Source organism: Muscardinus avellanarius, assembly GCF_963383645.1.
Source record: "Muscardinus avellanarius genome assembly, chromosome: 12".
NCBI classification, from domain to species: domain Eukaryota; kingdom Metazoa; phylum Chordata; class Mammalia; order Rodentia; family Gliridae; genus Muscardinus; species Muscardinus avellanarius.
The window spans coordinates 8310835-8334797 of NC_137798.1; the positions used below are offsets into that span (position 1 = coordinate 8310835).

Here is a 23963-nt window from a genome sequence, read left to right on the forward strand (position 1 = left end):
GCCCGGCTTTATCTTTTTCTTTGAGGAAAAATCGTGTTCAAAGCCGGGCGTGGTGGCGCATTCTTGTAATCCCAGCATTCAGGAGGCTGAGACCTGGAGGATCGCGGTTCGCGGACAGCCTCAGCTACTTAGTGAGGCCCTCTGCAACTCAGTGAGACCCAGTTTCAAAATAAAGAATAAAATATAGGGTAGGGGGTGTAGCTCGGAGGTCGAATGCCCCTGGGTTCCATCCCCAGACCCGCAAAAAAAAAAAAAAAATCGTGTTCTAAAATCTAGATATGACCAAGCCTGGTGGCGCACACTTGTAATCCCAGCATTTGGGAGGCTGAGACAGGAGGATCCGGGTCACAGACAGCCTCAGCTACTTATGCCCTTTGCAACTCAGTGAGACCCTGTTTCCAAATAAAGAATAAAAAATTGGGCCGAGGGTGTCTGTCTCTTGGAGGTAGAATTCCCCTGGGGTCCATCCCCAGTACCACAAAAAATAAAATCTATTTATGACTAAGGAAAACATAAACTTGGAATGCACCGCTATAAGCAGTGGGCGTCTCTCTAAAGCGTCTCAGAGAATTTGAGCCTGTTCAGGGTAACAGGATCCCATCGCAGACCCTCTCCAGTTCTCTCCTTGATTCGATGTCGTATGGTCTGCTGTCAATACCGATTTCCTCGACAGTCTGTGATGCTGTTAAGAAGCCAACTTTAAACAGCTCTGTGGCCACGAAGATAAAATTAGCACTTTGGGCGTTGTTGAGAAAGTAGCTTTCAGCACACCGAAAACAGGGTATCCTTTCCCTAGCTTCTAAGCCCTTCATGTTCAAAATACGAGTGACCAAAGATCCTTCCTGAATAGGTTAGCGCTTCACAGAGGACATAAATTGGATTGGAGTTTCTTGTGAGAATCTTAATTATGGATCTATTTTTGCTTTTTATTATTTCAATTAAGATGTAGACCTCAGAAAATTAAGGTCTTATAAGGTAACATGCCTACATGATCCTTTCACCGGGGGACAAACCCCTTGGGCTGCTTCTGACATTCTTCTCTCAGGTAAATAAGATTAAAATGAACATCCAGAGCTGGGTCCAATAGCAGGTTTACGACTGTAATCCCAGAAGCGGTGAGGTTGAGACAGGAGGATCGCAGATTCAAAGCCAACCTCAGCAATCTAGTAAGACCTTTTTCTTTTTCTTTTTCTTTTTTTTTTTTTTTTTGGTGGTGGTACTGGGGATAGAACCCAGGGGCCTTCTACCTCCGGGCTACACTCCCAGATCTATTTTATATTTTTATTTGGAAACAGGGTGTCTTAAGCCAGTAAGGCTGGCTTCGAGCCTGCGCGATCCTCCTGTCTCCTCCACCCAAGCTCGGGGATTATAAGCGTGGGCCACCCACCACGCCCGGCTAGAAAGTGATTTTTTTAAATGAACAAGCTCCATTCAGAGAAAGATGAAAGTAAGACTGAAGTGTGGTTCGGGATGGGGAGGGGCCCGCAGGAGGACCGGCACATCCCCTGCATCCCGATGATGGCAGAGGTTTAAGAGTTCCAGATACAGCCGGGCGCGGTGGGCACGCTTGCGACCCCAGCATTCGGGAGGCTGAGACCAGAGGATCGTGGTTCACAGACAGCCCCAGCTACTTAGTGAGGCCGTCCGCAACTTAGTGAGACCCTGTTTCAATATAAGAATAAAATATAGGGCAGGGGTTTAGTTTGGAGGTTGAATGCCCGAGTTCCATCCCCAGATCCATAAAAAAAATAAAGTTCCTAATACAGGCTAAAGTCTTCTTTTGTTAAGGTATGAATCCAAAGAAAGTACAGTTTCATCACATATAGTATTCACAGTGTTTATTAGCTCTTCAGACTCTGTTCGTCGGACGATGTCTGGTCTGCCACTTCGTAAGCTCTGACATGCAGCTCCCCGTTTCTGCTTCATGATGTAGTCTAACCACTGTTCTGTTGTCTCTGTATATTTTAAATTTTTTCAGAGCCCGTGTTTAAGTGAGATAATGCAATACTTTTCTTTCTGTGTTTCGCTTATTTCCCTTAGCAAAATATCCTCTAGCTTCATTCTATTTTAGAATCAAATAATAATCCATCTTCTATATCTCTACCACAGACTATGTATCCACTGTTCCTTCTGCGGACTTTTAGGTTATTTTTGTATCTTGGCTTTTGTGAGTAATGTTACAGTGAACATGGGAATCCAAATCCCTTTAAAGAGTGGTCAAGAAAAAGAATTTGCCCAGAAGAGGTCGTGCTGGGTCATGCGGTCATTCTGTTTTTAAATTTCTTTAGAACCCTCCAGACTGTTTCCCATAATGGCTATACCAACCAACCGGTCCATTCCCACCAGAAATGTACAAGAGCTCCTCCTCCCCCACAGCTTCAACAAGATTGGTTATTTGTTTAATTTTTGTGATAGTAAATAAGGTCTTCTTTTTTGGCTTTGTGCTACTGGGGATGGAACCCAGGGGCATTCTACCCCTGAGCAACACCCCCAGCCCTATATTTATTCTTTATTTTGAAACAGGGTCTCACCGAGTTGCACAGGGCGTCACTAAGTAGCTGAGGCTGGCCGCGACCCCGGATCCTCCGGTCTCAGCCTCCCGAATGCTGGGATTCGGAAGCGTGCGCCCCCACGCCGCCTTAGTAAAGTCTTCTTTAACATGAGCTGAGAAACTTGCTTCTTTAATAACATGCTTTTTTTTTTTTTTTTGCCAATTGCTGCTTCAAATGGGAAATGTCTGCTTTTCCAGAAACAAGCCTGGGTTAAGACTAGGATTAGCAACGCAGCTACAGGCTGTACTAGAAACAGGCGGGTCCAGGGCCTGGCCTAGTTAGTGGAGAACTCCCACCGCCGTCTGTAGTCTTTTTTCTGGGCGGCTAGCAGAAGCTAACTAACTGAGCTAGCTAACTTACGCCGTTGTTGCCACAAAGCCTCTCAGAAGTCAAGAAACTCTCAGGTTCTCCATTTACGTAGAAGTGAAGAAATGTCCAAACAGGGTTACAAAAAAATTTGGTTACAAAAAAATTGGTAAATTTTTAATATTTACATCTAACGCAGTGCTGCTTTTAAAACGCACATGCATAAAAAAAATCCCATGCAAAATAATTACAGGATTATTATGAAAGTATTACATCCTAGCGTCCCGTGGCTGGTGTGGTCCAGATGATGGGACACAAGTTTTAAGTGGTCCGAAGGGTGCTGTTTCCTTGCAGTCTCTCCGTGTAACTTCAGACAGATATTCATGGTTATGCTTGGGACCTTTCATGACCAGATGGTCCCCCTCGGGTTCCCTGGGAAGGGTGCTATTTACCTCTCCCAGTGTTCCTAGCCAGAAATCATTCCTTAACCATAAGCCTAGCACACAACCTGCTCCGACATACCAGGACATTATAAAGGAGGCTAGAAGACAATTTGCAAAGAACCAAAAGGATTTTAGAGTGTGAGCTCATACCGTGGGATTGTATGTATATAATATGTATGTGATATACTTACTCCGCAGAAAATACTTTTTAAAGCTGGATGTGATCATACAAATCGTCCAAACTTAGCTCCTTGTTTTATTGATGAGGAAAGTTTGTTTCTGGACATCATATAGGTTCAGAGACTCTTTTCAGGTAAGTGTCAAGAACGTACACTGTAACCATGAAGCCATCTCCACAAGATGGCAGAGACTTCCGAGAGGCCGGAGCTCCAGGAGGAAAAGGCTGGAGAACCATCATTTACAAAGACGAGCCCAGGAAGAGGAGCGGGAGGGTCGTCCGCAGGGAGCAGCAGCTGCCTGGAGCTGGGCTGCCAGCTGGGATGGTGTCCAGCAAAGCAAGACAGGGAACTATTTTCTGAAATATTTTCTTGGGGAACATTCTCAGGTTTTTGTGCTTCATTCAAATGATTGCTCATGGCCCAACATGGTAATTTTATGTGCTAGGAAGTTAGTAATCAGTTATAAGAGAAACACACACACACACACACACACACACACACACACACACACACACACAGCCTATGATTTTTGCTACCTTACGGGGGAAAATGGACAGGTATCCTCAACTTTGGAAATCTAAAGATGTTCAGAGTACAAGACAGACAACAGCGGATTAGCCAGCTAGGTCCTATGTAGCAGAGGGAACCCTGCTTTCCATGGGTCCCCACACCCTTCCTGCCTCCACACGCTGAGGCACATGGGTGAGCACACCCAAGAGCAGGGATGGATGCCTTGCTAGGAAGGAGGAGTCTGGCCATGCCAGGTGTCCTGGGTGACGCCTTTGGCACATGTTTCTGCAAGGAATTGTGCTGGGGGGTCCACACCCCACACACTCCAGAGGGCGGGTTCATAAAGGACTGTGGCTGTCCTGTAGATGGCAGGAAACTGTGGGTTTATTCTCTACACATTAGGAATGCTTGCTTTATTTTAATTTTTAACTCCAAACTTTGGTTTTTATAGAGAAAAGCAAAGAATTAATGAAGAAATAAAATTCCTGAGGCAGCAACAGGAAAGAATTGACAAGGAGCTTGACAGGTCTGTTTCTTGTTCAACTCCATACTACTTAAAATCGTTTTTAATTGAACAAATGCATTATGTTAAATCACAATGGTTTTAGTATGTGAAAATATATCAACTAGAATATCAGCAAAGAGGGTTTTTTACCTAACAGTTAATCTGGAGTGAGACTTTAACCTTTTAGCCAAAATATCACCTACCCTACTAATTTAATTATAATCACCTATTTTTAGTCCTCTAGCCATAGGATTTAATTCTTTTAAAAATATAACCATAATCCAGGCATGGCGGCACATGCCTGTAATATCAGTGCTTGGGAGACTGAGACAGAAGCACAGCGGGTTCAAGGTCAGCCTGAACAACTTAAGTGAGATCCCATTTCAAAACCAAAAAATAAAATAGGGCTGGGGTATAGTTCATGGGTAGAATACCCCCGGATTCCATCCCCAGGCCCACACACAAAAAGTAAAAATATAAAATGAAATAACACTATAACCATGCCCTGCCCTAGGAGCTGTGTAAACAAGAGCGGCAGCCTACTGAGTTGGTCTCTCTTGGGCTAGATTTCTTCTCCATTTGCTCCTGCTGTTTTTCTGACACATACAAACATTTGTCTCCAAAGAAGCAAGGAAAATCGATCCTGTTTAGTTTATTTTATAAATCAGACTATAAAACGGAAAAGTATAAAATACTGAGACTAACCCACTTACTCTGACACATCCTCAAGCACAGAATAAATAGCAGATGAGTCCAGCCCTTCCAACAAGCCCCTTTGGGAGACTACAGCGTTGTGCCAGGTACTCTACCCTGGCTTCTAAATACACTTTGAACTCACAAAGCTAGTTTCCCAGTCACACGAGAAAATCTAACCCGCTTCCTTAGCCTATCATAGAATCTTATCATAGCCTATCACTTAGCTTTCCCCTTTGCAACACCCAAATGAAAAAAAAATTTGATTCCAGGTGATTCTTAAAAGTTTTTACACAATTGAATTCACATAGGAGAAGATTCCTCAACCTAGGACAGGCAGAAGAATGTGTGTAGTTCTCAGAGTAACTCTGAAGAAATGCTCTTTTTTTTTTTTTGAGCACTTTGTTAGAGAAAGTGAAGGAAAAAAATATTCATTTAGATATATAAACCACACATGCCACTTAATTTGCAGGCGCAGAATATTGGCTTCCAAGCCAGGTGTGGTGGCGCACACTCGTAATCCAGGCATTCAGGAGGCTGAGACAGGAGGATCGTAGTTTGTGGCCAGCCTCGGCTACTTAGTGAGACCCTTTGCAACTCAGTGAGACCCTGTTTCAAAATAAAGAAGAAAAAATAGGGCTGGGGGTGTAGCTCAGAAGTAGACTGGCCCTGGGTTCCATCTCCAGTACTGCAAAAAAAGAAAAAAAGAAAGAAAGAAAGAGAGAAAGAAAGAAGGAAGGAAAGAAAGAAAGAAAGAAAGAAAGAAAGAAAGAAAGAAAGAAAGAAAGAAAGAAGGAAGGAAGGAAAGAGAGTATTGGCTTCCATCCATATTTCCCCACATCCTCACCAGCACTTATTGTTGTTTGACTTCCTGATGATTGCCATTCTGAATGGAGTTAGATGGAATAGTTTTAAGGCCAGCTCCTTGATGGCTAATGATGTTGAACCGTTTTTCATATATTTACTGGACATTTGTATTTCTTCTTTTGTAAAGTGTCTATTTAGTTAAGTTGCCCGTTTTCTCATCAGGTTTTTTTTTTTAATGTTAAGTCTTTTAAGTTCTTTGTATATTCTGGATATTAGTTCTCTATCAGAGGGATATCTAGAAAAGACCTTCTCCCATTCTGTAGGCTGTCTCTTTGGACTCTTGACAATTTCCTTTGATGAGAAAAAAAATTTATTTTAATGCCATTCAGTTATTCATTCTTTTTTCAATATTCCAAGCGCTGGTGGTCTTGTTGGGGAACTTCCTACCTGTGCCTACATGTTAGAGTGTTGGATCTAAGCGCTCCTCTCGTAACTTCAAAGACTTGGTCTAATTTTCAGGTCTTTGATCCATCTCAAGTTGATTCTTGTGCAGGGTGAGAGGTAAGGGTTTAATTTAATTCTTCTACAAATGGATAGCCAGTTTTCCCAACACCATTTGTTAAAAAGGCTTTCTCCAATGTTTTGGTGCCTTTGTCAAAAATCAGTTGACTATAAGAGTGTGAATTTGTTTCTGTATCTTCTATTCTGTTCCATTGATCTGTGTCTGTTTTTGCACCAGTACCATGCTGGGTTTAATTGTTTCGTTTTGTTTTTGTTTTGTTTTGTTTTGACTACTATAGCTCTGTAGTATAATTTGAAGCCAGGAATTGATCACAAAACCTGTTGTTGCATGGTTCTTATTGCTGAGAATTGCTTTGGCTATTCTGAGTCTTTTGTTTCTCCATATGAAATTTATGACTGATTTCTCTAGGTCTGTGAAGAATAACATTGGTATTTTGCTCGGGATTGCAGTGACTCTGTAGATCACTTTTGGCAGATGGCCATTCTGATGATATTTATTCTGCCTAACCAAGAGCAAGGGAGATCTATCTTCCAAGGTCTTAAAATTTCTTTAGCATTTTCATTTTTCTTCCTTTTACCTCTGTTTCTCTTACTAATGTTTCACCTTTGTCCCATGCTTCTTTGCCTGGCTTAACTCGTCTTCTCCCCTCATCCTCAGAACTCTGGAAAGGTTCCTGCTGCCTCCTGAATTCAACCATTTCACGTCTTCATGAATATTTCCTGGACCTCTGCCCTCAGTGAGCTTAGTCCAATAAGCTCCTTTGCCCTCAATGAGCCTTTTCCATCTCCCCCCCCTTTCTCTCTCCTGTCTTTCCCTTGCCAGTCTCTTACTGGTTTTCCCCCAACATATTAAATTTGTGCTAGAGCAGGAAGTGGAATCCATAAAGGTAATGCTTTGTGGACCATCTAAATAAGAGGATGCTCCCTGATGTAGGAGAGTCACACAGTGCTGGGAACTGAGGACCTGAGTCACAGTGCTTAGGTTCAAATCATCTCCTGTCTTGCTACATGGTTATGGGGGAGCAGGGGTTACTTTATCTCAGACCATTTCCTCACTGATTAAAAATGAGAAACAAGGATTATTGAAGTGTAAGAGCCGGATTTGACACGTTTATCCTTACTTCATAAGATCATCGTAAGGGTAGTTAAATATATATAAATAAATATAAATATATATATATATTGCTTAGAAAAAAGAGCATATTAAATTCTTAATAAATACTGGCTATTAGATAGTATGAAGAACTAATTTTGGTTGGTGATTTTCTTCATTCTCTGATTAGACTCCAAAGAAAGGCAAACAAGAAGCCTCAAGAAGCTAAGAATGATTTTGACAAATTTCTACATAAACTGGTATGTTTTCTTCCTGAAAATAATTGAGAGTTCTCCCTCGGGCTTCTCCTATATAGACTTGACAGTATTTCACAAGCAGTGTATGGTCACACCTGAGTTACAGTGGCAGGACAGAACACATTCTTGTTATTTAACCATCCACCTGCACATTAAATAAGCTCTGTTTATTATACACATTATGTTTATTATGCACATTAGATAAGCTCTGTTTTATAATTTAGTGACAATACCATACCCTTTCCCCATGTTCTTTGCTTCTGATCCGGGACAATTTATACAACTAGAAAACTGTTAGTGCATTTTGAATTATAGACTAATAGAAAATTACTGGTGTTTAAGGTTATATTTTATTTTGTTAATAATCCAACAAAGTCATACTGGATACCAACAGCTGTATTAAATGGATGGTCCCTAAGCTCAACATGGTGGTGCATGCCTGTCATCCCAGATTCGGAAGGCTGAGACAGGAAGATCACAGGTTCTAGGCCGGTCTCAGAAACTTAGCAGGAGACTGCTCCATCGTTCCTGTTTTCCTTGTCCCCTCCTCTTCTGGCCCTCCTCTCCTTCTGCGCAGTCTTGTTCAGTTTGAAGGGCCTCTTTCCTTTTGGCACCAGAGTGCCATGTGGGGAGCCAATAAGGTTTTCCCCTTTAAGAATACTTCTGACTGTCCTTTGCCCAGAGCCAATAAGGTTTGGGGTCATGGAAAGTTCAACGTCTGAGAGAAGCTCTGGTGGAATTGATTGGTTGGACCGTTAAGCGCACAGGTGGTGACGTCATGAGGGTTGGTTGACCGGGAGCAGTATAAATAGGACGAGAGCAATAAAACCGGGATCGGACAGTAGAGATATCGACCCAGGAGTGTACTGCCGATCCTTCCATGAGAGAATGAAGTATTCTATGAATAAAATTCATTGAATAAAATTCTTTTCATCCTCACTCCTCTCTTCAGAACCCGTACTTTTGCCGGCAGGCTCCGGCAGTGCCACAAGTCAAACTTTGGAGGATCTGAGGAGTTGGAACAGAGCCTTTTATCATCAGCGTATTAGCTTTCCACTAATAAATGTGGAGCAATCCCACCGGCTCCTGGTGTAATGTCAAAAATGAGTCAAACAATGAAATTTCTACTTGAGTGAGAGAGGAGACAGAACGCAATGAAACACTGGGATCTTTTAGATTAAACAAGAAGTTCTATTCATCCCCACAAAAAGTTATTTTTCTACCATCTTTCTTGGTCTGTATTTCCTATTACTGATAGACACAAAGAGATACTTATTAACAGCAGACAAGTGCTGGTGAAGGACAGGCAACCTGGAAAGGAGAGTGGCCTGAGAATGTGGAAAACTACCTGAGTCCTGGGAACCTGCAGCCCAGAGGGCCGAGCCTCATCCACCCGGGCGGCTGCTACCTTGGCTCTAGTTCACTGTGGCCCTCTTGCTCCAGATCCGTCTGTAAAATCTCCTGATTAGGCCCTGGGTTTTTAACCCTGCTGCAGGCCGGACTAAATACACTTGCAGAGTAGACGTGGCCCAGGGGCCTCCATCTGTACCTGGTCCAGCTGATTCCCGACAGTAGAGCCCAAATGACTCTTTACTACATCCCAAGCGAAGCCTCACTCCTGCCGAGCCACGTGCACACACCGGCCGCTGCTCACACTCAAGCCCTGTGTTTCTCTTCAGTGTGTCTTCCTTCGCTTCCAACTTCTATTCAGCTTTTAGGGTCATGCTCAAATTCCATTTTCTTTATTAAAGCCTCTTTCTAATGGTTCCAGCTCTTTCCTTTCCAGACAAGTTTGGTATCTTTCCCAATTTCTCAAACACCACTTAATGATGGTGGGACGGAAAGAGCTCTTTTCAAGTCAGAAATCAGAATAAGTAGAGTGGACTTCTGTCTTATTACAGCTATATACCCCCAAAGAAGAGCGCACACTGAAAATTTTCACTCATCTATTGCCAAGACAGAATCACATGGTGGAAAAAAATTAAATGGGGTAACAAAGAAATGACAAGTGCCATTTTTAAGATAACAATCCAGGTGTCTTTTAAAGGAATTATATACCAACTATATATACCAATGGCAAATCTTTTGTAGAAAATGGCAATGATTAAAAAACAAATAGCTAGATAATCTGGGTAAATGCACACAGGTACCACCAGCACCACTAACGAGGCCAGAATCCATTTTAGTTTTCCCGCACTCACTGTCACCCACAAACTGCACACCTACTCTATTCACCATGCAGTCAGCCAAGTCTGCTGGATGCACAGAAGGAGATGTGAGCGTGGGTGGCTTTCCCCAGACAGGGAGCGGGCATTTGAGCTTGGAGGGGAATTTGAGAAAAGGTAACAGGATAGAGTGGAAAGAAAGTAAATTCCATGAATAAATCAAATCATCTGAATTATCATCACAATCCTCTATTTGAATGTAACGGAGAAAGAGACATAAAGTGTATTTCATTTAAGTTTCTCTATTAAGTGATCAAGGTGAGCTCAGGGCCAAAGAAATTGAAAATGACATATGACATGTGGTTTTTAATTTTCTTTTAATATTTTGCCAAGAAAAGTGATCCTTACTGTCTTGATAATTGGAGAAATTCACATTCAATATAATGTACAAGAAAGTCTGTGACTACTTAGATATGTATTTTTTCACAGCGTATTGATGCTAAAATCCAGAGAGAATTTACGGCATCGCAATCTCCATCGTCATCATCTATAATAACAGATGACTACTTCTTTGAGGAAGAAGAATACTTCGGGAGGCCAGAACTGAGCTCCATTCAAGAAGAAGCCCACAGTCCCACATCAGTTTAACTGGAGGAGTGTGTTCAATTCATGGCCAACCCTGTATTCCGAGTGTACATCGCCATTCATCTTTAAAATCTTCAAACCAATAAATCTTAGTAAATCATCCTTAAAAGATCTGTCCAAGTGCAATTTTGGCTCTTCTTGGTTTAAAAAAAAAACCCCATATTTTAAAATGGAAAAATAATCATTTTAAAGCAGAGAGAGTTTCAACCATTTCTTTGGAAATACATCTCGATCATAGCAACCATTCATCATAATATAAAACAGAAAGAGGATTCATTTACTGTGGCATAGAAAGTCCTGCCAGTTCTTAAATGCCCTAAATAGTTTCCCTGAGATTTTTTACATTGTTTGGGCTTCAAGGAAAACCAAGGCCCCGCCTCCAGGCTTGGTGGCAAACAGATTCTGATTCTCGCGTGCTGAGCTGCGGTCGCTCTTCTGATAGTAGGCTTCGTGCACGTTTGCCAGGAAGCTGGGCAGCATGTCGGCAGGTACTATGGACACTGTGCAGCCTCCCCAGCCTGCTCCCGTAAGTCTTGACCCTTGAGCCCCATGCTTCCTAAGAACAGTGAGAGAGAAGACAGCACATGTTAATCGAATGACGGGGACATGCTTGTTGTTTACATAACACATAGCCTATCCTGGGTTCTGAGCATGCGGACACTTTGGGGATATGACAAACACGTTAGGACATTAAGCAATTTATACCGTTTCAGGAGGTGATTGGGAATTTTTAAATCGTACCTAAAGCTAGTCCCTGGTTTTGACTCCAAAGAGTAACTGACAGCAGTACTTCTATTCTGTGAGAACTGACAATAACCCCATGTAGTCCTGATCCCATAAATTAGCCAATTGATGATGTGTGTAGCAGCTGCACTCTATGGCTTAGCTATTTCACATGAAAAACTCAGACTCGTAGGGCTGGGGGTGTAGCTGACTAGAGTGCTTACCTACCACAGGTGAGGCCCTGGGTTCAATACCCAGCTCCCTCCACCCCCCAAAAAATCAGGGTCTTATAACTGATAACCTAGATTTGTTCTAAGTGAATTTATCAGTACAAAAAGAACCTATTAAACTCTAGGTTGCTTGGTTGGTTGAATTTCTAATGGAAAAGTATGCAAACTTTCCACCATGAACATGGTACCTCTATGGGTTTATACCTTCTCTGCATGTTCTGGAACTGGTCTAACAACAGGACTCAGAATTTTTCATCAGATGAGATGTGTCTGATTGGGATGGAAACAACTACATAAACTACCACGCAGCAAGAGATCATTTTAGTCACCATCAACCAGGAACAATCTCGAGCCTAATATTTGAACCAAAGTGGGAGAACTTTCACACAAGTATCAGGATCCCTCATCTTTATCCTGATGCAATTTATCCTGACCATAAAAGTCAACATATACTTCCAATTAATTCTTCCTAATAAAATTTACTCCAAATTAGTTGCAGATTAAAAACTCCATAATTAATTTAGCATAGTTTTGTCTCTTTTTTTTCCATCTAAATGAACTATTTTACTTCCTGGAAAATATCAATAGGATATTACCCCTACTCTAGGACATCAGAATTATTGTACACCAGTAATTCATCTTTCCCTCAATAATTTCTCAATTGATTTCATCATGTTTTATTCAGTAAAACATGCTTTCAGATGAAAATAGATGTTTAAAGACGGAAAAAATACAGTACTTACAAAGAACGATTACTAATCTCCTCCTATCCTCAAACATTTAGCTTATGGCCCAGAAGCTACACTGAGCCCAGGCTCCTATCATCCAGGCTGAAAAGTTTCTCTGACCCTGGGATTCTGGCATTGTTCCAAGTTCCCAGGCTCTCACAAAGGACCTGGTAGCAGTTTGTTGATTAAAAAAAAAAAAAAAAAAAAAAAACCAAAAAACTTTTCACATGCAACCACATTAAAAAAAAATTCTCTCTCACTGTGAAAGATGCTATGAGAAACAAGTGTCCTTGAAGCACCTCTGAAAGACTCAAAAAGGACAACGTACACTCTTGATTTCCTATAACCCATATCCTGCCACTTTGCTGAATTCTATTCACCAAGTCTCCGATGGTCTTTAGTGGACTCCATGGTGTGCTGTATTGCATTTTCAAAGCTATTACTTTCAAAAGCTATGCTTGTAAAAGTTGAACCTAGAGCCAATGAAGAGTGTTGTTTGTAATCTGACTGCAAAGCCATAGGCATTGTGCCAGGAGACCTATTTTCCTGAGACTCCTGTCAGTTTCCATAGAGCAGAAGCTAGAAGTCTTTGTACTGGAGATTAAGCCCATACATGTGGGGCAAGCACTCCACCACAGAGCTATCGCCCCAGCCCTAGCTAAAAGTAATTCTAGGTAAACATTCACTTTAAAGTCTCCAGAATTGCTTGGTCTCAACCTTGCCAACTACAGAGGAAAAATAGACTAGATTGCATCAAGCACATGGTCAAGTCATCAAAGCTCAAATTTCCTGTATAAAGAACAGTGCTATCACACCGAAGGCTGCCCAGAAGTAGTGCACAGCCTGCCCAGCTGCCTACACCACACACATACACACACACACACACACACACACACACATAAATATTCTATCCACAGTGTTTCTCACTAGTACTTAAGATGCCTTTAGGTGTCCATCCCTAAAATTCCAAGAGATATGAAAATTTAGAAGACCAATGCAGATTTTACAGTAAGAAAGAATAGTGAAACAGTATGGTGGTGCACACTTGTAATCCCAGCACTTGGGAAGCTGAGACAGAAGGATCACAAGTTCATAGCCAGCCTCAGCAACTCAGTGAGGCCCACCACAACTTAGACCCTGATTCAAAATATAAGAATAAAATAAGGATAGGGGTGTAGCTCAGAGGTAGAATGCTCCTGGGTTAAATCCCAAGTATCACAAAAAAAAGTGGAAATAATTCAAGATGTATTAAAGACCTGGAAATTAGACCAGAAACTCCACATTTACATAAAGAAGATGTAAGACCAACAATTCAACATAGAAGCACTAACAAAAACTTTCTTAACAGGTATCCAAAGGCACAAAACATTAAAAGGAAGATTAATACATGGGATTTCATTAAACCAAACCTTCTATGTAGCAAAGGAAACTATCAAGAACTTAAAGAGAGAATTAACAGAATGGGAGAAGATCTTTGCCAGCTGCTCCTTTGATAAAGGGCTATTATCTAAAATATACAAAGAAGTCGAGAAACTCACCACACAAAAAAAATTTAAAATGGCCAATAAATGTACAAAAAAATCAAAAATATTTTTGTATATTTATTGGCCATTTGTATTTCTTCTTTTGTGAAGAAAAATGTTCATTATCATTAGCAATCAGAGATGTAACTCAAAAATTTCCCTGAGATTTCACCTAACCCAAATTAAAATGTCAATTATTAAAAATACAAACAGCCAGGCATGGTGGCGCACACTCCCGGGCTATACTCCCAGACCTCTTTTCATATTTTATTTGGAAACAGGGTCTCACTAAGTTTCTGAGAGCCTCACTAAGTAGCTGAGGCTGGCTTTGAACCTGTGCAATCCTCCTATCTCAGCCTCCCAAGCTCTGGAATTACAAGTGTGTGCCACCACGCCTGGCCTCAAGTCAAAATTTTAATAGTAGAAATGATACAGGTTTTCTGAAAAGAATTTATAGAGAGCCTGAAAGAAAAAAAAAAAAGGAGAGACCCCTGGAGAAGCCGGGCACAGTAAGATGCTGGGTCCTGGGCAGGGGTTGCACAGGGCATGCCAGCTGGGGCCTGGGTTGAGGGACACTGGGCCCCGGGCCAGACCGCGTGTAGCATGCCAGACCCCTGGAGAAACTGAGCCCAGTACCCTGGGTCCCGGGCAGGGGTCGCGCAGGGCATGCCAGCTGGGGCCCTGGTTGCAGGACTCTGGGCCCCAGGCGAGTACTGCGGAGCACGCTGGACCCATGGGGAAACTGACCGGGTCACAGTGCTACTGAGTGCCTGATCGCACTACCTCCTCAAACCACATATACTGTCTTCTCTTATTTAAAAAAAAAAAAAAAGAAAGGAAAAGAAAAAAAGGAAAAATATCGGAGAGGGTCTTAAGAAGGCTGTGGCGGATGCCAGGACACTGGAGATGCAGACAAAACTTATCCAAATGCACTGGAACTTATGGAAAAATTCCCCGTGAAGGAGGACTGCTGTTTCTCTATATTGTTAAGAATCTTGGACATCACCTATACGGAGAGAGTTTAGTGGAGACCAAGGAGAAAGGCAGTGTTGAAAGCGGTTTCTGCGATGGCAGTGGAGACTTGTAGTAGGAGAAGCAGAAATCGGATCTTACCAACCTTATCTTTTTGGAGAAATTACATCAAATGTCGAATGCTACTGTCATGCATGCTTAGGAACACTGGACAACATTCAGAGTGGATAAAGAGCTTGAGAAGGATTTGAAATGGTGGCGGCAGTGGCAATGGCAGTGGCCAGAACTCAGGGGAGGCAGAGATCTGATGCATTACACCTGGAACCTTTGAAGTAATGACCCCAGAGGCAGAATGCTACCACCACGCACCCTCGAGAACGTGGGACAATTGGTTGGGCGAAGAGGGTGCTCGGACTGGAGCCTGCCGAGGGGTGAGGCCAGCGACGGACACAGCAAAGCTGGGATTGGAGCCTGCCATGAGGCAAGGCCGGTGCTGGAGCCTCCGAGGCCGGGATCGGAGCCTGCCGAGGGGTTAGGCCGGCGCTGGGGCCAGTGAGGCCAGGATTGGAGCCTGCCATGAGGCAAGGTCGGTACTGGAGCTTCGAGACAGTGATCGGAGCCTGCTGAGGGGTTAGGCCAATGCCGGGGCCAATGGCTGACATCGGAGCCTGCCATGAGGCAAGGCCACTACTGGGGCCTCCGAGGCCGAGATCGGAGCCTGCCAAGGGGTTAGGCCGATGCTGGGGCCAGTGAGGCCGGGATCAGAGCCTGCTGTGAGGCAAGGCCAGTGCTGGGGCCTTCAAGGCCGGGATCGGAGCCTGCCGAGGGGTTAGGCCGGTGCCAGGGCCAGCAAGGCCAGGATCGGAGCTCACCGTGAGGAAAGGCCGGTGCTGAGGCCTCCGAGGCTGGGATCGGAGCCCGCCAAGGGGTTAGGTCGATGCCGGAGCCAGCGGCCAGCATCGGAGCCTGCCATGAGGCAAGGCCGGTGCTGGGGCCTCCAAGGCTGGGATAAGAACCTGCCAAGGAGTTAGGCCAGTGCCGGGGCCAATGGCCGGCATCAGAGCCTGCCGTGAGGCAAGGCCACTACTGGGGCCTCCAAGGCTGGGATCAGAGCCAGCTGAGGGGTTAGGCTGATGTCGAGGCCAGCGAGACCAGAATAGGGGCCTCCCATGAGGCAAGGCCGCTGCTTGAGCCAGCGAGGTCTGGATCAGTCCACCGGGTAGCCAGGCCACTACTGGGGCCGTCAAGAGTGGGATTGGCACTTGCAAAGCGGCATGCACAGAGAAATATCGCAGAAAATAAAAATCAGATGCTTCCCTAATCAGCAAAAACTAGGAGGAAAGGGGCAACAGGAAGAGGTCGAGCTATAGAAAGGGCCCTATAGTGAAGCAACTAAGGTGACCAATCAGAGGGTATGGAATAGGGGAGGATGGAGCCTCTTTAAAACGCAGGAGGTACATAAACAAATGTATCAAAGTTAATCACCAAACAAGCATGGGATCGAGGGAGGGGGAGGGAATGGGATGGGGGCTGGAGGAGGGCTAATTGGATGATGTGTGCTTGTATATCCTCTCAAGTCTTGTACTCCAATGTGATATATGATGCAATGCACCAATTAAAAAAAAAAGAAAAAGAAAAAAAGGAACAAATAAAAAAAAAAAAATCTAACACCCTGAACAGGAATCAGAAAGAAAGCTCTGAAGAAGTGAAGGATGCAATAATTGAAGTGAAGGCATCGATACAAACTATAAACAATAAAATAGACATGAAAAATGGAATCTCACTCATAGAAGATGACCACTTCAAAAATGAATGTATAGGATATAATTTAGAAAAAACAATATGACAGCATGAATTGGACATTTAAGAAATACAGGCCCATTTAAAAAAAAAACTAACTTAAGAATAATAGGCATAGAAGAGGGAAGAGAAGGTGAAACCGAAGGATTCAATAATCTTTTCAGAGAAGTAATATCAGAAAATTTCCAAACAGAGAAAAAGAGGTAGACATACAAGTGCAGCAAACATATAAAACCCCCAGTAGGCAAGATCAGAGAAAATATTCACCATGCCACATAACAATCAAATTGACAAACATAGAGGCCAAGAAGAGAATCTTAAAGGTCATAAAAATAAAAGACCAAGTCACATTCAGAGACAAACCAATAAGAATCACTCCAGACTCCCCAAACCAAGTCATGAAATCCAAGAGGACCCGGAGCAGCATATTCCAAACTCTGAAAGAACTTCCAAAGCCAAGCATGATGGCGCACACTTGTAATCCCAGCACTTGGGAGGCTGAGACAGGAGGATCACACAGGATCAAAGCCAGCCTCAGCTACTTAGTGAGGCTCTCAGCAACTTAGTGAGACCCTGTTTCCAAATAAAATATAAAATAAGTCTGGGAATATAGCACAGAGGTAGAAAAGCCCCTGGGTTCCACCTCCAGTACCACCAAAATAAATAAGTAAATAAATAACTTCCAGCCAAGACTATTCTACCCAGCAAAAATATCTCTCAATTTTAAGGAGCAATAAAAAACCTTTCACGACAAATAGGAGCTGAAAGGATTTATGTCTTCCAAACCAGCACTAGATAAAATATTTAAAGAGGTTAATTACAAAGAAGAATTAATAAATAGTACCAGAACTGGAGAAATAATGACTTCCATCAAACAAAGAACTAAGCTAAAAGAACAAACACTAACTCAAACAGAAGTTAAAACTCAAAAGGTTAAGAATTAAAACTCATTTCTTAATAATCACAGTGAATATAAATAGCCTCAGATCCCTCCCCCCAAAAAACATAAGGTGTCAAAATGGATTAAAAATCTTAATCCATCTATATTCTCCCTGCAAGAAATATACCTTTCAAGTAAAGATACCAATGGCTGGAGCAAGGTAATTCATGCTAATAAAACTCGAAGAGAAGCAGGAGTAGCAACTATGATAACAGACAAATTAGACTTCAAACCTAAACTTATCAAAAGACACAAAGCAGGTCATTTTTTACTGATAAAAGAAACAGTCCAACAAGAGTATATAATGATAGTCAACATTTATGCCCCAAATATAAGTGCCACCACTTTCATAACAAACTCTTTGGGAAATTAAGTCACACATAGCTCCCAATACAATAATACTGGGAGATTTCAACTCTCCTCTCCCACCACTAGACCAATTTTCTAGACAAAAGGTCAGTAAAGATGCCTCACACCTAAAAAACATCATAAGCCAAATGGACCTATTAGACACATACAGAATATTCCATCCAAATACCAGCTGGGTTTACTTTTTTTTCAGCTGCTCACGAAACTTCCTCCAAAATAGATTACATCCTAGGCCACAAAGTGAGCACTAGCAAATTCAAAAGACGTGACATAATCCCTTGCATCTTTTCAGACCGCAATGGAATGAAGCTAGAAATCAATTATAAGAAATTGCAGAGAAACCACATAAACAAATGGAAACTGAGCATCACACTGCTGAATGAGGAATGGGTCATAGAAAAAATAAAAGGAGAGATTAAGAAATTCCTAGAAACAAATAAAAACAGTGACACAACATATCAAAATCTGTGGGACTCCTTGAAGGCAGTATTAAGAGGAAAATTAATAGCTCTGAGTGCTCACATAAATAGAACAGAAAATCATCAAATAAATAACCTAATGATATAACGTCAAGTCCTTGAGAAACAGGAATAGTTTAACCCTAAATCCAGTAGAAGACAGGAAATTATTAAAATCACAGCAGAAATCAAAGAATAAAAAAAATAAAAAAATCCACAAAACCAAAAGCTGGTTTCTTGAAAAATATAAACTACTAGCTAACCTAACCAAAAGAAAGAGAACTGAGATGAAAAAGATATTACCACCAACAACATGTAAATCTAGAGAATTATCAGAAACTACTTTTCAAAACTATACTCCCACAAAATGGAAAACCTAGAAAAAAATCTGACAAATTTTTAAACACATACAACTTTCCTAAATTGAATCAAGAAGATATAGAAAACTTAAGCCAACCAATAGCAAAGAGACAGGTAGCAATAAAGAGCCAACCACCAAAGGCCCAGGCCAGATCACTTCCCAGGTGGATTTTATGAAAACCTTATAGAAGAACTAATCTGAATACTCCTCAATCTATCCACAAAATAGAAAGAAATGGGACTCTCCGAAATGCATTCTTTGAAGCCAATATACATTAATACCCAAACCAAATAAAGACAGCTCAAGGAAAGAAAACTACAGGCCTATATCAATGATAACTTGGATGCAAAACTGCTCAACAAAATACTAGCAATGCAACTTGAAAACCACATCAAGAAAATTATAGATGAAGACTAAGATGGGCTCATCCCCAGACCAAGTCACGATGCAAGTTGGTTCAATATATGAAAAACAATCCGTGTAATTCACCACATAAACAGAATTAAAGACAAAAATCACATGATCATTTCAACAACATGCTAGAAAATCACAACAAAATCCAGTACCCATTTACACAAAAAGCACTGCAGAGAATTGGGATGGAAGGAGCATACCTCAATATCGTAAAGGCAATATATAATAGAGCCACAGCCAACACCATATTAAGTGGGGATGAACTGAGAGAGATCCCTAAAAACAGGAACAAGACAATGATATCCACCACTTCTTTTCAATATCGTACCTGAGACTCTAACCAGAGTAATAAGGCAACAGAAGCAAATCAAAGGAGTAAAAATAGGAAAAGAAGAAGTAAAACTCTTTTTATTTGCAGATGACATGATATTATACCTAGAAGATCCGACAAACTCAACCAAAAGGCTCACAGAACTGATCAACAAATTCAGCAGAGTGTCTGGATACAAAATCAATCTTAAAAAAATAGAAGTTTTCCTGTATGCCAACCACAAGCCCACTGAAAATTATATTGTATTATATTATGCTAGAGTTTATTAAAATACTATCTTCATTTTAAAAAGGTGGCTACAGATCTATTTTAGAAATGTAAGCCGCTAACGGCCACTGGACAGCTGCTTTGTCGTAAGCAAGTGGCATGAACAGTGTCTCTGAACACGGAGGCAGGCCCAGGAGGAAGCCCAGAGCGCAGTGCGCACGTCTCTCTCCCTTCTCCTGGGCAGGGTGTGCAGATTAGCACTTAGGTTCCCACGTAAAGAAGCACACACGACTTGCACGTCGCTCTTTCCTACTCGCACCCGGTGGGAGAATGGACTTAGGAGGCTGAAAGCCCAGCTGCGGGAGAAAGCTGACGAAGGGCTTCTGAGGAAAACCGAGCAACTTAACTTCTGTGCCCACTGTTGGTCCATTGAGGTCCGCCATTTGTCTTCTTCCTTCATAGCTTGGGCAATAATACAGCAATGAATTTCCTCTAATTTCAACAAGTGTCAAAACATTAATAAAAGCCATTAACTATCTTTCCTTAAGAAAATCAGGAAGCCAATAACAAATGTGCAGTCTCACATATCATTGACTTGGTTTCAAAACTGAACCGTGTTGTTCCTCGGTAACTCTGCTTTAAAATTTAGCCCATTTCTTTAAATTCACATTTCATGCGTTTGGAAAAAGATACTTTATAATTGGCAAACATCATCTTTTCCCTTCATTATTTCAATTCAGACAATTAAAGTTCTGACATTAATTTAATAAAAAATAAATAAAGAGCCTAAGTGCGTAAGTGTAGCTTCCTTTTGCCTCCCTGGCCCTTTCTTTGGATTCTAAACTGATTTTCTTTTGAAGAGTAGTAAATGGCTCCACTAAGACATAGCAAGCATTGGTGATTCTCTTCTGCTCTTCTCCGTTCCGCTTGACTCATAAAGTTTTCCCAAACGTTGCCCTATAGGCTAACTACCCAGAGACACCTTTTTGAACATGGTCTTACTCAGACCACACTAAGATTTTCATAGGACTGTAGTGACTTGGGCATTCTAGATATCCAAGTCCTTCATTCACTCATTCAGCTATCTTTTCATGGGAATAGTTTCCAAGAAGCTTTCAGAATTGCAGGAGGAATTTTTAAGTTCCACAGGTGGGCCAGGGAGGGTGATCTAAGGATTACCCTTGGTGTTTCTACCTCCAAAAACAACCAACCTGCTCAGGCTCTCCTCACTCAGTCACACCATTTCTCTCTCTTCCTCTCCCTCTGTCCCTCTCCTTTCCCTCCCCCTCTCCCATTTTTTTCTTCTTTTACTCCTGGAGATTGAACGCAGGGGCATTCTACCTCCAAGCTACACCCCCACACCCCAGCCCTATTTTATTATTATTATTATTATTATTTATTTGAAACAGGGTTTCACTAGGTTGTTGAGAACCTAGGGTTTCACTACTTGCTGAGGCTGTCTTTGAACCTATGATTCTTTCATCTCAGACTCCCAAGTACTGGGATTACAGGCCTGGCTCACCTTCCACATTTGATGTTTACATATTTTAAGGAGCCAGGGAAGTATGGATGTGGTGTGGTACTTCAAGCAATATTCCATCCGAGGTTGAGTTGGTAGCGCCAATGGTCCATGCCAGGCCTTGCCAGAGCCTTCCTAACACACACACACCACCTCTGCTGGCCCAGAGATTCATGGAGCTTCCGAAGGAACCAGAGCCTAAGAGTATTTCCACTGCTCCTCTGAGTCGTCCCCATTTTTACTACTATCTCCTCCACCATCTGACCTTCCCACTTAACCATCCTTTATCTTGGTCCTACCATCTTTTGCAGTGTTCTTAACCCTTTCTTCTTGCTTTATCCCACTTCTTAAACATCCACATAAAAGAACGTGCTGCAGATTTTGAGATGGAGATTCATCTTCAATTTCACATAGTATACAAATATCCATGTAAAATATAGAGGTTAAATAGCTTAACCATATGATCCAGCAATACCACTTCTGGATATCTAACCAAAAGAATGGAAACCCAACCACCAAACTAATGCATGTGTATCTATGTTCATAGCTGCACAATTCACCATAGCCAAACTATGGAACCAGCCAAGATGCCCATCAACAGATGAAGGGGTTACAAAACTATGGGATATGTACACAATGGAATTTTACTCAGCCATAAAGAATAACACAATTACATCATTTACAGGGAAATGGATAGAAATGGAGAACATTATGCTAAGTGAGATTAGCCAGTCACAAAAAATAAGAAATCAGATGTTCTCCCTAATATGCAGAAGCTAGGGAGAAAATGGGGTCATAGGAGGAACTCTAGATGAAGCAGGAGAAACCATTGATAAGCAAATAAGGTGACCTAACTGAGGGGGATGAGAGAGGAGAGAGAAAGCTTCTAATGTACATGATGCACATTCACAAACATCTCAGTCGTTCACTAAGCCAAACATGAGAAGGAGGGAGAGGGAGGGAATGGGGTGGGAACTGGGGGAGGGCTGAATGAGTGACTGTGCATGTATGCCTCTGCCATCTAGTACCACATTAAGATGTGTGACTGAAATGCACCAATAAAAATAAATAAATACATAAATATTTTTTAAATACATGTTGATGAAAAGAAGGAAAACATCCATGAATGGACCTTTCAGTACAACCAGCCAACTGGAATATCTGGCTGGAATATTTGCAGAGTATTATATGCTGGTCACAGAACAGCAAAGAAAATATTAATTAGATAAGAAGTTGAGGACAACACTTCTGGCCAGTATTTTCAGTATGCTGGAAGGTAATACTTTGGTATGGGAAATCCGGAACTATAGGGTAATGGGATAAGTAGAAATTCAGTTAGATAATTAGCGATTGGTTTTCCAAACAAAAACATATAATAAACACCCTGGTTCTTTTCATAGAAAATTAACACAGCAGATGGAAACAGCATACTCAGAATCGCTCTAGAGGCCAGGAAAGGAAGTTTCCTGAATAAAATTTAAAAATAAATAAAAGGTGCTCTTCCAAACTCATTTAAGATGTAGCCACATTCAGGAAAATATGTAGACTTATAGATTGCTAGAATAGAAAGACACTAGCCATCATATAGAAAGGCAATGCTCTAAAGTCACAGAGTCAGAATGCAGGGCAGCAGAGCTGGAACTCAGGCTTCCCAGCTTCCAGCCCAGTCTTACCTGACTCTGCCTCCCTGTTCAGCATGGTTTTGCAGTGTCCAAATGCTGGAAATGACAACAACCAAGTCTCCCAATCTTAAGACTTCAAAGCAAGGAAAGAAAGCAGGTTTGAAGCATTTCTACACTTAGGTAAAATCAGATCACATCTGAGTATAATCAAAAGCAGGTTTGGCAAAGCCGTGGCTTGGGAGCCCAGTTTCCCCACTACCTTATTTTGTGAACTTGTTCAAATCCCTTCACCTTTACGGCCTTCTCAGATCTGAGGCTCCTTCCTGCTCAAATAACATATGGTGCTACAAGGTATTTTTGACCCCGCATTATGGAGAATGGCTGCCAAAGATGTGGCTTCTCTGGAAACAAGGAGTCTCTCTGGCCCCAAACCAGGAGTCATCTTGATTCCCCTCTGTCTTCCCACAACGATTGTCTAGAATCTTCCTTCAAGGCATACCCGGCACTGAATCGCTTAGCTGTTCCGTTGCCGCCCTGCTCTCCAAGCCAGAGTCCTCCCGTGTGGTGTGGCTCCCGGGCCTCTCTTAGCCAGCACCTGGTCCTCTCTCCTTCCTGCACTGCCTCCCACCGTGAGGGCTGACAGCGTGAACCTCAGGCCTCCTCGCTCGCTGCACGCATGCCTGCATGTACTTCTGGTCTCTGCTCACCCACCACCTCCTCAGAGGCCTCTTCAAACATTCCATATGAAAAAGTACCCTCAATCTAGTAGTTCCTATCTCTTCTAAATTTTGTACACACATATCACTACTGCCCAAGGGGTTTTGTTTTTACTGAGGGAGGGTGGTAGGGATTCAATCCAGGGGCATCTACCTCTGAGCTATGCTCCGGCCCTATTTTATTTTTTATTTTGAAACAGTGTCTAAGTTTCCAATCGTGGTCGCCAAATCCACGATCCTCCAGTCTCAGCCTCCCAATTACTAGGATTACAGGTGTGCGCCACCATGCCTGACTCAAATTATTTTTAAATGCCATTTCTCTCTTTCCCCACAAGAACGTAAGCCCCATAAGACCAAGTGCTAGCCAGCTGAG

At 42.2% G+C, this 23963-nt stretch overlaps 2 protein-coding genes across 2 annotated transcripts in view; one reads left to right on the plus strand and one right to left on the minus strand.

Annotated features, from left to right (window-relative positions):
• Positions 1 to 10680, plus strand: part of FAM227B (family with sequence similarity 227 member B) — a gene marked incomplete at both ends in the record, with an annotated part of 169385 nt that extends 158705 nt beyond the window's left edge. The window contains 5 exons of the mRNA XM_080707018.1: positions 3354 to 3439; positions 4442 to 4516; positions 7801 to 7870; positions 9150 to 9314; positions 10522 to 10680. Of these exons, the coding sequence (XP_080563144.1) occupies positions 3354 to 3439; positions 4442 to 4516; positions 7801 to 7870; positions 9150 to 9314; positions 10522 to 10680 (555 nt within the window). The remainder of the gene's footprint in view (positions 1 to 3353; positions 3440 to 4441; positions 4517 to 7800; positions 7871 to 9149; positions 9315 to 10521) is intronic.
• Positions 10681 to 11016: 336 nt separating this feature from the next.
• Positions 11017 to 23963, minus strand: part of GALK2 (galactokinase 2) — a gene marked incomplete at both ends in the record, with an annotated part of 111725 nt that continues 98778 nt past the window's right edge. Inside the window, one exon of the mRNA XM_080707019.1 lies at positions 11017 to 11233. Coding sequence (XP_080563145.1) covers positions 11017 to 11233 — 217 coding nt within the window. The remainder of the gene's footprint in view (positions 11234 to 23963) is intronic.